This window comes from Lepidochelys kempii, chromosome 18, assembly GCF_965140285.1.
Source record: "Lepidochelys kempii isolate rLepKem1 chromosome 18, rLepKem1.hap1, whole genome shotgun sequence".
Taxonomy (NCBI): Eukaryota; Metazoa; Chordata; order Testudines; family Cheloniidae; genus Lepidochelys; species Lepidochelys kempii.
Window position 1 is genome coordinate 19,620,352 of NC_136397.1, and position 15,453 is coordinate 19,635,804.

Sequence of the window (15,453 nt, forward strand, 5' to 3'; positions counted from 1 at the left end):
CCATTAATATTTTTTGCTCATTCACTTCATTTGTTAATCCTTAGCCTTATATTGTTTATTTGGCAATGCACTCAAAATGGTGTGTCCTTCCATCTCTCAGATGCTGAGTTTGTTCTTTCAGTATTGTAGTTTCATTTTGTGATGTGTTGATAATAATTGTAATAAAGTTTTCTTCCGACAGAAAAAAATAGATAGTCTGGTAAAAACTAGGGCCAAATTCTGTGATGGCCTAACTCCATAGAAGTTGAAGCCAAATACGAGTCCACGGGCAAGGTGAGGAAAATTATACTTTCCGTAGTTCAGCATCCAAAGAAAGCAGATTGCAAAAAGTAATGATCAGAGGAACCCCAGCAGTCGCTGAATCCCTTGCAAAATTTCAAAGAAAAGTTAGCAAACATGCTTAATTCTGCAGAGGCCTTAGGTACTCAAAGTTTCCAACCCTCGTGTAGATGAAGCTTGCCAAGAGTCTTCTTTTACTACGCCACGCAAACAACAGAGCTAAAACTGTCATTTGTACTTTCAGTTGGGAGATCACAACCTGAAAGCCAGCTTGTCTTCTCAGCAGGCTGGAACAGTAGTAAAGGCAAATATGGGGAATAAATATTTCAGTTTCCTGGAACATTTTCTATTCAAATTGTGAGAAAAAGAACAAAGACATACTTTAACCTTTCCAGAGGATTCATTTTAAATAACCTCCTCTGATTTGTATTTTTGAAAAGCTGTAGCAAAGCTGTCATATTTTCTGAAATACTTATCTAGATACATTCATTTAACTCCACAATGCTGTGGATAGCCTTGACTTCCACAGAAATAATTTTAAATAGAAGGTTACAAAGACCAAGTGAGTTTTAACTGTCAACAGGAAGGTTTTCTGTTCTGAATACAGAATTTAAATGAATGCATTGATTGTGAAAGGGCATAGATTGACAGCACTAGAAAATGACGTCTTCTCTCTCTCCAAACAACAAGTACAGTACAAACTTTATCCCTTCCAATTTATCCTAACACTGACCTGGAGAGAACCCTTCTAGGGTTGAGAGGAGAGTTTTGTCTCTATTCAATCCCTTATCTTTCTACTAAGACTGTCAACAAAGAGACCAGTTAATGTTCTCTAAATGTGGGACTGAGACCATCAACTCATGTACACAGGCCACAAACAAGCTGTCAGATTCTTATAAATTTTGGTCATTAATGACCTGGATTTAACTGTGAAAAATTGTATCCCATTATTATCTTCTTAACACAACAGGCCCACATTGTAAATGACTTTCCACTTTGAGATTTTGAAATAAGACTAGCAAATTATGTGCATACATAATATTAAGTATGGAATTCAGAAATGAAGTAAAATTCATAAATTTTTAGGGACATTGATAGATCAAAAAAACCTAGCAAACACTTCATTTCTTGAGATGCTACCAATATGATAACATTTCCTATGGCATTGATTACTTACATATAATTGTTTTCTGCAAGTAGGATGTGTGTAGATCCTGTGTATACATGTGTGTACATCTGTACCTTTGGGTCATGTGCAATGACTTCTGTGGCAAGACATCACACACCCCAAAGATTCCACAAACCATTTCATTTTAGGAGGCAGCCACATACCTGAGCGGTTCAAGGCAAAATTATAGGCCTCATAAAAGACCTTGAACAAAAATTATCATAACTGTAAAAGGACATTTTAATTTAATGTCATGTTTTGGTATTTTCATTCTCTATTTATAATTGTGAAACATTTTTATATGGCAGAAAATATCTGTAAACATGTTCTTACATTCAGAAACCTCTCCTCCTTCATTCTGTAGCTGGACATGAAGGGTGATAGCAGACCCTTGGATTACATCAATAACTTACGGGCCCAAAATTACCATCTTCTTTGCTTGAGCTGCAACATTAAATATATTTGAGTTCTTCTCTTATTAGTAGACTTAAAGTGCTCCCCCTCTTTCAAAGAACCTTTGCTCTGGAGCATCTTTTATGATTTTATCTCCCAAACAGATTGATGAATTGATGGTAGTAGACCTTAGGCATCAATAGCCTTACAAATTGCTTATACTTTTATTCTAGATCTTCTTCTCATTGATGGTTGGTAAAAGATGAGCCATTATTTAAGCAATCCCTTTAGTGGAAATAGGCCTAACAAAATGTGCAGAAACAGGGTGGGGGTGTTTTAGGTGTGTGTGTAATCTAACTCCTATTGAAGTCAACGGGAGTCTCTCTCCATTTGTTTCCATAGGATGTGGATCAGGATCGTAGTGATCAGGAGAGGGATACCTTGATTCCCAACAGCCACAACTTCAGATCCCAGAGAGGTTAATTTAGCACTTCATCCTTCAGAAATAGATGCACTGAGTTCCATTAAATTTACTGTGTGTGATAATTTCAGATGAGAACTTTCAGATTAAATGGTTTTATCTTTTGTCTTAAGTCAAAATTTCCCTTCCACACCTTCACTGAAGTATGCTTTGTACCACTGACTGTATCCTTCCATCACAGAGATTGCTACATTTTACTAATGTTGTTTATATATATCAGGTGTGAAAAATTTTGGGGATTATGTGTAAAGTACAATTAGAAAGCAGAGGTATGATTTTTGCACTAGTGAACAAATATGTAGGTGGATCAGATCTCAATCTGCAAACTGGAATGACAGTTGTCTAGGCTCTGTTTTGTTTACAATGCTTGTTACGAGAATGTATCTTAGGGGACAACCCTCCACCAGGAGGGGAATAGGATAGTTGACCTTTGTTGCTCTTTTCTAGCTCTGATTTTTAGCAGTGGATTAACCTTGTCTCAGTTTCAGATTCTTCGAAAAGTGAACAGTATTAATGTCCATTTCACAGAGTCAAGGAATTAAACCAATCCTTTTCCATCTTACATGCGCCCAGGATTACCCTGACTAGAGGTATTAAAATGTATAATTATGTGAAAGGGCCATGTGTACTATTTTTTCCTATCTATACACACAACTAAAAATTTCATCGAAGCTTCTATCATCTCAGGTCTTGATTACTGCAACATCCTTCTCTCTGGCCCTGACAAATGCAACCTTGCCCTGCTCAGATACATTCAGAATGGTGCTGCAAAAATCACTTTCCCACCATGGTGCTTTGATGGTCTCCCCTCTCGTTGCATCCTTCCACTGGCTCTCTCATCTCTTTGGCATCAAACATGAGCTACTTTTCTTCACTTTCAGTGTCCTTCATAGCCTATCCCCACCCTGCCTATCATCTCTCATTCACTACCAAGATGTCAACTCCTGCCTCTGATTGGCACTGTACCAGTTGTCATAATTCACTTGTTAGATTTTCTAACAAGCAGCTTAATGCTTTGTCCCATACCATCTCTCATGTATGGGAGGCACCCCCCATAAGCATCTACAAAACTAACTCATAACTTTTCCAGGATGCCTACAAAAAACTTGACAACATTAGCCTGCCGGTGTGCAGAGGCAATCGTGCTGACCAATACTGCCTCATATTTTCCTTAAACTTCCTCTTCTTCTGTTACCTATGTGTTGCCTCTTATCTTATACTTGGACTGTAAAGTTTTTGGGGCAGGGACTGTCTTTTTGTTCTGTCTTTGTACAGTGCCTAGGACACTGGAGTCTGCTCCATGACTAGGATTCTTAGGCAGTATGGTAATACAAACAATAATAATTCTACAAATTACAGTACCCTCCTTATTCTCTTCCACTAACTGATTTCAGATTTCTTTCATGCTGCCCCCCACACATGGAACATCTTCCCCAAACAGCTCCAATAGGTCACTAAATTTTCCTCTTCAAATCCTCTCTTAAAACCTACTTCTTGTATGATATTTACAACTAATACCAGAAGGGTTGAGGAGCAGTCAAGCATAGATGATGTGTACCTTTGAAAATGCTGAGAAGACAAAGGCTGGATGAGTAATCAAAGGGGATTCCAAGGTGCTGTAACTATGCTTCACATAAGAGATTATTTCCTCTACCCTAGACCTGCTCCCCTTTCCATTGCAAAATGAGTCATGGAGATAATTCTGAAACTCTTTCTAGAGGTCTGACACCATGAGCCATGTGCATCTCCTGTGCCATATCCAGTCTTCAGCTAGAAGAGGAGGTAGTCTGACTCATGGCCTTTGAAAGAGAAAAATCGAGAAATTCTAGGGGTCTTCTCTTCCCAAACAGATCTTCTAATTTCATCTTCCATCCAGCCCTAACATTCTATTAGGTTTTCAGCAAATAAATCCTCTTACATATTGCAACAACCATTTCCAGTTTGGAAACCATGATACATTATGTTATAAAAGCTACCAGAATTTATTGGAAATATAGTACATGATCTTCCAGTTAATTTTTATCTAGGGCGGTTTGTGAAACCATATAGAAAGCAGCTAGGAATATACTGAATAATTAACTGTGGAAGAGATGAATTTCAAGTTGTGACCTCTGCTTTCTAAGCAGGACAATTTAATACTTGTTTTTTTAAACTCATTATATTGTTATTTTTGTGAATAAGGTAATGGCCTTTAACTCCAAAAATGTATGTGTGATTTGCTTTAAAATGAAAAGAACACATTATTCTTCAAAAAAGGTTCCAAAGTAACATTTTATACTTCACTGTGGTTCTACATTTAATTTGAATTAATAGCTTCCCCCCGACACACAAATGTGCCACTCAAACAGCTACCGCTTTCACTCTTATGAACTACATGTTCCAGGCAAACTGAGTGCACAGAGGAGGCTAACACTATAGCCAGATCATATTAATCAACAGAGAGACAGCCAAAGTATTATGTTGAAGTCTTGTTAATAACTGGACAGCATAATGAATGAACGTACCAGCAGGGTAGCCATTGATCCACAGTCCATCATAGATGACACCAGAACAATGAATTTTAGTGCCCTGGCCATTGAACACATCATTTCTCCACTGTCCCTTCAAATAGAAACACATTGATTTCAAATTTGCAACACAGGCTACTTTATATCGAAGGGATTATTCCAGAGGGTTCTCAATAGCAGAGTGGGTGGCCCTCAAGGTTCTTTATAAGTACCCTTCCAACAGTTGTGTGAACATGTTGAATGGGCGACCACACAACAATCAAGGATTACGTGACACTCCACAGTACACCCTCTAAAGAAAAAGAGGAATCAAGTATTTCTTGCCAAAGGTTTGTTACAGTGGGGCGCTATTATCAGAGGTGCTTCTGAGAAGAAATTACACTGCACTTAAATGCAGAGAATGAGTTACCACTTGGCACATGCAGAATGATGCACCATTTCCTATACAGATTGTGAAGAGTGACACCCTTGGACAAATTCAGTCCCAAAGATTTCAATGACTTACACCACTGCTGAATTTGACCCAAGATATATAATATTATACACATAAAGAAAATTGTGTTTGCAAAATCAAGCGCTCAAAAGTTAGGGAATGCCAGAATTGAGCTGCTGTGCAACCATAATTGGGCCCCTGGTGTGAATGCCTTATTATAAAATCTTTAATTGCAAGACCAGATATTATTTTTCCCACAGGACCTTGGTCTCTTTCAGCGACTGGAACCTTGAGAGCCACAGCACAGAGTAACAGTATTAGGTTGTCATCTTCTGTGTGGACCAGCCCTAGATGGGTATGAGAGACAGACACCCTTTTCTAGTGGGTTTCACAGCTATTTGCGGACAACAGAAGAATGGTGAGACATTCATAAGTGGGGGAGCAGGAACTCACACTTGCAACACACAAAGACAACCAAAAGTTCAAGTGTGGGAAGTGAAGTGGTACTTCTATAATATTTGCCAATAGCTATACGTAGCATTAAAAAAAACGAGAAAGTATGTGTTTCAGGCTCTCTCCTGCTCCATGGCACTGACTCCTTAAATTTCACAGGGTGTTAGGAGCTGGAGAATAAAAGTGTTTTAAATTTCTCATGTGATCTCATTTCTGCTATGCTGATCCACTGCAAATTAAAATTTATTTTATGGTAGGTTGTTCAATTTCTGGCTCTGCTGTATGATAAATGGAGGCTGCACAAAACAATGTGCTTCTATAACTCTAAATTTGTCTAAACCACCTTCAAATTCCAGAGGGATTTAGAGGTTAGAATTCTTCCACTCTTTCCACCTTTAGTAACTAGTATCCAAATTAGAGAACAAGGGCGAGTGAGCACAGGCAGTTAAAAACAGTTCTGCAGAAACATGTTTCTGCAGCAACTCGCTTTATTCTAGTTTTCCCATCATTATTTTAAAGCATTCCATGGAAATAATTTGAAAACGATTTGCTTCAGAGTATAATTGTTAGAAAGCATGGAGTGAAAGTTTCCTGATGGACCGGATGGCAGGCTCTTCTCTTGTCCCATCCTGTTAGCAGGTGCTGAAACCCTGCAGGGCGATGCCAGCTTATTTTTGTTGATTTGTTGGTGGCAGGTGCAACTCATTAACTCCATTTGGGACAGAGAGGTGGGAGTAGCTCTTTGAGCAAAGAACTGGCTTTTAGGACAGAGAAATTTCGGAGGAGAAACTACAGGGATAGTCATTCTTGGAAAGAAAGCTTAAGTTTATATATTTGTTAATATTAGCTGAGTTACCAAGCACTACAGATATCAGAAAGGAAGTACATTTGGACTAAACATGGTCTATGTATATAAACTGTATGTATATTTCTGTATAGAGCAAGGTAAACAAAATGCAGTTATTAGAGCTGTAGTTCTGGGCCTGATTCTGATTCCTTACTCACACCGAGTAACACCTTATTTCACAAGTAGTCCCACTGAAATCAGTGGGACTATTTATGCAGTAAAGTACTATAGAACATGAGTTACAATGTGACCCTTTGCTTTTGTATAACCAGTGCCTCTCTTCATATGGTTAAAATAAGCAGCTCAAAGAAAAGATGTAGCAATCATTTAAAAATGCTGAATATGCCCCACACCAAAAAATATACTTCTTAGCATGACAACACTTAAAATGGTGCTCACACTTCTAACCATTCACTAATACTTAGTATGAAAGATACCATACAGAAGTGAATTCAATCTCTGAAGCGGTACTGGGGAAACCCAGTAACTTCAGCACTGCTATGTTACTTTCAGGAGAGTAAAAGACCATGATTAACAGAAAAGCAAGGAAACAAGTGGCAGCTCAATAATGACACAGGCCTGTGGGAATTTGGCACTGATTCAGATTTAGTGTTTAGCCTTCAGAGGGAAAAATTATTATTATTGCAATATAAATGTATAGAAGAATAAGTCATTTTAATTATAAAAGTGTGTGTGGGGGCGGGGGGGTGAGATAATACTATGCAGTGGACTCTTCTGAAAAAATCCCACCATTTCTATCAGCAGTGTAGTTCCACCCAAGGTAGTGATGGTGGTAACTAATGTAATCACACTACAAGCAGGCATTGCCATTTTTGCAATGGTGTCACCTACACCTGGATAACACCGCCATTAAAATGTCGGCCAGCCAGTCACTCCATGCTAGACTAATGTAGCTGCTACCACCAGCAGAGTGGAACTGGTGATAGCAATGGTGGGAAATCTGAAGTTTAAGAGGTTTCACAATAACTAGAAACTAATCGGTTTACTGTGATGTACTGAAATAATAGGAGACTTTTATCTTTCTTTACTACATGCAAGTGTGCCATCGTGATAGGGTGTTTATAGCACACATGCTGGGAAAGAGCTAATATGAGAAACCAATTAACCTTCCTGCTCACACCTGAAGGGTGGGCTAGGCCAAATTAGAGATAGAGCCCAGCTGGGGGAGAACAGGGCTTGTTTCCATAAAGATCTGGGTGAGGCCAGCTGGGGAGAGGGAGTAGAGAGTTCTTCCCTCTGTCTAGTATGCACCCTGAAAGAAGGTTGAGAAAGGCAGCAGAGCAGTCATGCTACTCCAAGGGTAAGCTAGAAGCCTGACTGGAGACTTGGGCCCTGAGGAGACGTAACTGGCTTCAACCCCTAAGAGAGAGAATGAGTGTGCCAGTCCCTGGAGAGTGGTGGTGTTGATGGTATAGGAGCTAGAGACAAGGCATGGGGGACAAACTGAGGTACACATATGAGGAAGAGGTGGACAACTGAGCCCAGCTTGTTTGAAGGCTTGATTTTGTTTACATTTCTTTTGGACTTTGGTAGAGGACTCTGGCCTGGAAAGGGGCATGACTTGGCAAAATGGTCTGGCTGGAAGGCTTGGACAATCTTATGGCTGAAGTAGACCAAAGGATAGTATGGGGACACTGAGACATCCAGGAGGGAGTGTGTTGGGGCAGCAACTTTGCCACAGCCATAGAGTTCTACTGTATATGCCTCTTTTTCCATCAGCTACCAACAAGCAAGATTTTAACACTTACAAAAAAAAAGACAGTGAAAGTAGCAGGATATGTAATTGTTCTTATGGTCCATCATCCTCATCCATAAAAGGTGCCTGCCCACCTTCTACCAATGGTCACAAGTGCTCTCTGTTTGGGTTACTCCCTCTGCTATGTAATTAAGCCATCTCTTTCTTTGAATTTGCCTTCAGCCTCTCTTTGGCACACTTCCTTGTGTCGTCCTCTCTTCCAGATGGCATAAGGATGAGGGATAAGTGTTGCTAAAAGTTGCTTAGCAATGCAACACATGCAAGGTTTGGAAATGCTGACGTTCACAGAAGCGCCATCCACACGTCACGTGTTGATAAGGACAGCCAAGAGCGTGAACAGCCGGAGCCACAGAAGGGCCCTGAGGAAAACAGCCACCAGCCAGCCAGCAAGAGAAGGGAGGAAGAGGCAGAAAAAAAAAAAAAAAACCAACCAACCACAAGTTTCCAGATGGGGGCTATATTGTGTGTGGTTTGTTTTTTTTTGTTGCCTTTTCGTTTTAAGTAAAACTCACCATTCATTGATCTCAATAGGTAGCTCTGCTTTTTAATTTTTTTATTAATAATAATAATTTTAAAAATTAATTTAAATAAGGCCATTTTTGGTACCATTTCCATCAGTCAGCGGAGACCAAAAAATAAGCCAAATAGTTCCTGGTTAAGAGTAAATGATCACCAGGGAGGTTATTTCTCAGTTAACTATCAGATGAAGAAGGGCCCTTATCCTACTCAGTCAGTAGTAACCAGAATTACAATCTGATATTTTTATAAAGTTCAAGTTGAATGTATTCACATGAAATCTATTTTAAATGCAAGTAACAAATGTTTGATAAGTAGATAAGAACATTTAGCACCTGTACAGAGTAACATTTCCACAGCACCATGTTATAACATTAATTAATCCTCACAACATCCTTGTGAAAGAGGTATCACCCCCATTTTACAAATAGGGAAACTGAGACATAGAGAGGTTAAGAGATCTGCCCTAGTGCACCACAACTCAGAAATAGCTAGTTCCCATTCAACAAAACTTAAACAATAGCAGAATAATTACAAAAAGCACTAATGCAATCTACTCGGGGCAGTTGAAAGTTATACAACTTCTTCACTGACAGCATATTTTGATTAATGTGCAGATTTCTGTTTTGATCTAGGAATTTTTTTATTTTTGATACTAATTCTTTTCTGCACTGGTGGGTGACGGAAAGGTATCTGCTTATGAATAAAGAAAAGGTGTTTTCAATGAATCTCAAGAAACAAGTACTTTTTTTATTTCAGGAAGCAATTTCCAGTTAATTGATGGTGTTTCCATTTCTAAATGAGTAGCTATTATACTATTATTATAATTAATTTTGGTTACTTCAGTCTCATCTTGTATGCTATTGTCAGTATATTATTTCCATATGACCTAATTTGATTGATAAAAGCCCAAACATCTCCATTATCAAGCTTCAATCCATTGAGACATTTTCATTTGTATAGGAGTTTTCTTATTTAGTCGGCTAATATTACTTTTGTCCTTCAAACAATGACTGAAGGATGCTTTAAAGGATTCTGTCATTAGGGGCCACGTACCCAACTGGTGTAAATTAGTGGAGCTACATGGAAGTATGCAGAGCTACAGCAATTTATACCAACTGAATATGTGGCCCTTTGTGTTTAGATACTTCATGACTTATTGTACCTATCTTCCTCTCTTGCAAGCTCTGTTTGGCAGAATGTTATAATTTATCCACAACAATTCCTAGACCTACACTCTTAGTGGTAATTGATTAATGACGAAAAGTTTACAACTTTTCATTTTTCCCAGGTGTCAAATAACTGCATATCATCCTGGAAAATTATTTATTATTTAAGTTCAAGTTCTATTAGTCTAATTTACATGATAAAACTGTATGATGTCCATTTACCAAGCAAGACATCAAGGTTTCAAACTGCATTTCACCCTTCCATGAAATAAGGCAATGTACACAATATTCCTTGTATTTAAAAATCAATAACTATGGGCTGGGGGGTAGAGGAAAATACTTCATTGACATCTTCTCTACAGAAATACATGGGACCTGGCAAACTCCCCACCCAGCTCTCAATACAGAAAACATTTTAGTGTCCAAAACTCAATTCCCTTTCCTGAGGTTTTAACTGAAACATCTACTATAAACTTTGTATCTTGAGTTTCCTTCTTAGCTGACTGTTCTAGAGACTTTTCCCTGCAGGAGCACCTGTCTCACACCCTGGCCCCTGTCTGGCTTCAAAGACTCTCCACTGTTTATCTTCCCGAGTTGGAACTAATGAGACCTGACTCCTAGGTTGAGTAAGCAAAACAGCTTGCTTCTCAGGGTAAAATATCCTGTCACAATGCAAAATATTTACTATAAAACCTCATCCTAAACTATTGTATGTTATATACAAATTTGAGTGAACTGAAGGAAGGGGGTGAGGAAAGAGCTTTTCTTGGATTATTGGTCTATATTTTGACATAACTATTATTGGTTACACCCTCCTGTCGTTTTCTTGTGAATATTGCATCAGGCACACGCCTTTGATTGTAACATATGGTCACGGAGCATTAGAGAGAAGTATTAGAGAGACTGAACATTCATATGTTTGGAAAGCGCCTAGCACAGTGTTTGCAGTACCGGAATACAAATAATAATAAAAAGTTATATTCATGAGTGAAGCAATAGCCAGTGATGCCAACAGCAATTTAAATTTTTTTGTTATTTACTTAAAAAAATGCATTGCTACCTTATCACTGCTGACATTACTGATCTAGGTTGTTCTAATTGCACTCATCACTATGTTACCTTAGTGTCAAACTGGGGATGAGTTTTTTACTGTATCTATACGTTCTAAGTTTTCCACAGGTATGTGGTATAAATCAGAACTACTGAAATCTGGTAATTTAAATACCAATTAAACTTAAAGAATCTTCATAATTACTGAGGCTCTTAATCTTCAAAATAGATAATGAAACTCAAATGGATCTTTAGAAAAAAACATTGCAGGTGAAAAAGCCCATAGGGCTAGCCACCTGTTTAGTGTAGTTAGCAGGTGTATCAAACAGCAGGCCTTCCTCTGGGAAAGAAGACAAACTAAACTCAGCCAAAACACACAAAGAAGCAGCAACAGGGACAGAATGGAACACAGCATCTGCTTACTGGGACCTATGCAGCCACCAAAGAAGAGTAACCATAGGTAGGAAACACTTTTCATGTGGAAAAATAAATGTTTTAGTTCATTAATACATATGAAGTTTGCATGGATTTCATTATATTGTTTTCCAATCTCAACTGTATCCACACATTCACATGTTCAAATTGAAATCATAAGAATATAGGTCAATGATGGGAATTTTTATGCCTTGAAACTTTCAATGCTCTACTCTCGTTATAGATTCTTCAGTACTCCAGTTTAGATCCCAAGCTCTTACCTCTTGGCAACATTCCTCCCCCAGCGTGAAATTAGTTTTTTATGGTTATGCAGATGATAACCTGAGTTATTTTGCCATTAACAGCTTCCCCCATTAGCGTAGTCTTAACTACTGCTTGTTCACCTGCTGTTCAATCAAACTGTTGGCTGAGATAAACATTTTTGAAAAATCAAAATCAAAATATTTCCCTAAATTGGTTATTTTATGACTTTGCTGATTTGGCTTCTTAGATCCACTCTCCACTCAGCTTCTTCAAAACATTGTCCCAATAAGGACTATAACCTTTCAAAAGCAACCTAGAAAGCTGTACCCACTATCTTGCACATGCTTTTTTCATGAGTAAAGCTGTCGTGTGCAAATTGGGTAAAGTCCTAGCTAACTTACAACAAATAAAGCTTGTGTACATAAGAGTTTTGAATGCCCAAAGACTAAGCCAAGAAAATGTACATGCACAAGCTTTCATGGGCAAAACAAGAGGGATGAGATTCCCTGTGCTTGATACAGATAACAAGATTTGTTCTAGCATCATGACTGGTTTTGAATCTTTTCATCGTCAGTACACAATCTCTGATTAGGTTTTGCAAATTGTATTGCTCATTTTTTACAATTCACACCTTGTTGAACTCTTCTATTTTTAAGTGTGTATTCAGCATAGCAAGAGCTGAGCTGTTATTGTATTATGAGTATCTTTAAACTAAAAAGAAAAGGAGTACTTGTGGCACCTTCGAGACTAACAAATTTATTGGAGCATAAGCTTTCGTGAGCTACAGCTCACTGCATCGGATGAGTCTGAATGCATCCGATGAAGTGAGCTGTAGCTCACGAAAGCTTATGCTCCAATAAATTGGTTAGTCTCTAAGGTGCCACAAGTCCTCCTTTTCTTTTTGCGAATACAGACTAACACAGCTGCTACTCTGAAACCTATCTTTAAACTGTTGGGGCAGGGCCTGCCTTTAGATATCTCAACATTTTGAGAGTAAATTTGATGTAAAGTTCTTCATTTCTTGCTTCCAGCAGCAATTGAAAAACCTAATCTTCAGATATTTTTGCATCTGCTTTCCTAAATTATCTTAACCATATTGTTGGCAGTTTTCTTCCTGGAAGGCATTAAAATACATGTATAAGAGGTGCTACATACATAAATATGACTAATTGATAAAAGAATATTCAACCCCCATAATTTTAATGTAAATAACTATAACACAAACTAATTTTGTATTAATAACTGACTAAAATATTAAACAGTGGAAAAATATTTGCTGCAGATTTTCTATACACCTTCAACAGAATCTGTCATAGGATAAAGAAAAGGAGTACTTGTGGCACCTTAGAGACTAACCAATTTATTTGAGCATGAGCTTTCGTGAGCTACAGCTCACTTCATCAGATGTTTACCGTGGAAACTGCAGCAGACTTTATATACACACAGAAATCATGAAACAATACCTCCTCCCACCCCACTGTCCTGCTGGTAATAGCTTATCTAAAGTGATCAACAGGTGGGCCATTTCCAGCACAAATCCAGGTTTTCTCACCCTCCACCCCCCCACACAAATTCACTCTCCTGCTGGTGCTAGCCCATCCAAAGTGACAACTCTTTACATAATCAAGTCGGGCTATTTCCTGCATAGATCAAGGTTTTCTCACATCCCCCCCACCCCCATACACACACAAACTCACTCTCCTGCTGGTAATAGCTCATCTAAACTGACCATTCTCCAGGTTTAAATCCAAGTTAAACCAGAACATCTGGGGGGGGGGGGGGGTAGGAAAAAACAAGAGGAAACAGGCTACCTTGCATAATGACTTAGCCACTCCCAGTCTCTATTTAAGCCTAAATTAATAGTATCCAATTTGCAAATGAATTCCAATTCAGCAGTTTCTCGCTGGAGTCTGGATTTGAAGTTTTTTTGTTTTAAGATAGCGACCTTCATGTCTGTGATTGCGTGACCAGCTCACGAAAGCTCATGCTCAAATAAATTGGTTAGTCTCTAAGGTGCCACAAGTACTCCTTTTCTTTTTGCGAATACAGACTAACACGGCTGTTCCTCTGAAACCTGTCATAGGATAATTTGTTAAAGCAATTTAGACAAGAGATTTTCTTCACATGCCTAATTGAATGTTCATCTCTAGTTTGCCTAGCCCAAAAAGCTTAGTTGTAATGTGGAATGAACAGGATGGTGGGGTTAAAGGAGAAGGGAAAAAATTAGATAAACCTCAGGGTTTAACAAATGGTACTGTAAGATGTGCAGAGGTGCTTCTAGCTGGGATAGCTCCTATTGACTGCCAGTAGGGAAATTCTTTTCAGCTTGCCTGGAAGTGCCACTTAATATAAATCATAAGGGTCACTGAGTTGAAATGTGACTTGGTAACATTCAAGATGTACCCACATAAGATCTACAAAGTGGGTGGTGTATTCTGCTAGTTGTTTACATCAGCACTAAAGTCTAGCCACCAGCTGACAAGAGGCAAGAGATAGAAAGGATCCTCTCATCTCTCTAAGGTCACGATGGGTAGTCTTAAAATCTATCATCTGTCTATTTTTTCCAAGTTGGAATGGAAGAGACAATGCCCACTGTAAACTTGGATGTGAAATGAAATGCCGAAGCCAAAGACGACGGATAAGTGTGGGTCCACTAAGGTACGTAGGCCTAAGTCCCATTTTTAGGCACCGGTCTGATCCACAAAACTCCCCTAATGCTGCAAGTGCCTAAACTCACTTGGTGCCTAGGTTTTATCCCTCTGGGAATGTGTACTGCAGCCTCACTCTTGGCAGCTGGATACCTATCTCCTGTCTGAGCATGTGTGCTGCTGCCTCATGATAGGCATCTGACTGCCTATCTCCTGCCTACATTCCAGAGTGATTCGCAAACTGATAGAAAGGAGTTCAGCTGCCCAAGTCACACATGGGCACCCAGTCTGGGAGGCAGCCTCTGAGCGTGCCTACTGCATCAGGCCCCTCAGGCATGTTCACACAGAACTGCCCAGGGAGTGTGAGGCTTCATCAGTCTCTCCTACTGAAGTTGTTACAATTTAATCCTCAATTATTTGGGTCAGAGATGGTATTAGAATGACTCTATAAACTAGTGGGTAGGGCACTCATCTGAGAGGTAACAGACCCTTGTTCAAATCCCTTCTCTCCCTCAGGAGGGAGGGATGTGAACTAGGGGTTTCCCACAGCCTGGGCAAGTATTCTATCCACTAGACTAAATGTTATACGGGAGCTTCTGCCCCTATTCTGCCATAATTGTCAATCCCTGCACACAACTTAGGTGGCTGAGTGCCTATCATCTCTCAGTTTCTGGATCACTAGCAAAGCTAGGGGCCTTCATGCAGTTTGGATTCAGGCATATATCTCCTATGCAGCGTCTCCCACGAGCTAGTTTAGGTGGCTTCTCACTTAGCATGCTAGCTTTGATGACTGCAGTCTAAGGTACCTATCTCCCCATTCATTGTAGGGAGTCTAGGTCTCTAATTTAGGCTTTGTGGATTGCAGTGTTCCTGTGATTTTTCTAGGCACCATGACACTCAATGTTGCAATGGCTAAATCCCTTCATTGATCCCACCTTAAATGCCAGAGGCAGCTAGGGACGTTTCTTTTACTATCCTGCATAGGAATGAGGCTTTAGGAGCAGTGTGTGGAAAGAAATTCAACTTGCAACTGTGGAAAGATTTGACCATCTGA

At 39.2% G+C, this 15,453-nt stretch overlaps 1 protein-coding gene across 1 annotated transcript in view; it reads right to left on the reverse strand.

Annotated features, from left to right (window-relative positions):
• Nucleotides 1–15,453, reverse strand: part of MORN1 (MORN repeat containing 1) — a 195,202-nt gene that overhangs the window by 164,216 nt on the left and 15,533 nt on the right. Inside the window, 2 exon segments of the mRNA XM_078849320.1 lie at nt 1,781–1,891; nt 4,826–4,922. Coding sequence (XP_078705446.1) covers nt 1,781–1,891; nt 4,826–4,922 — 208 coding nt within the window.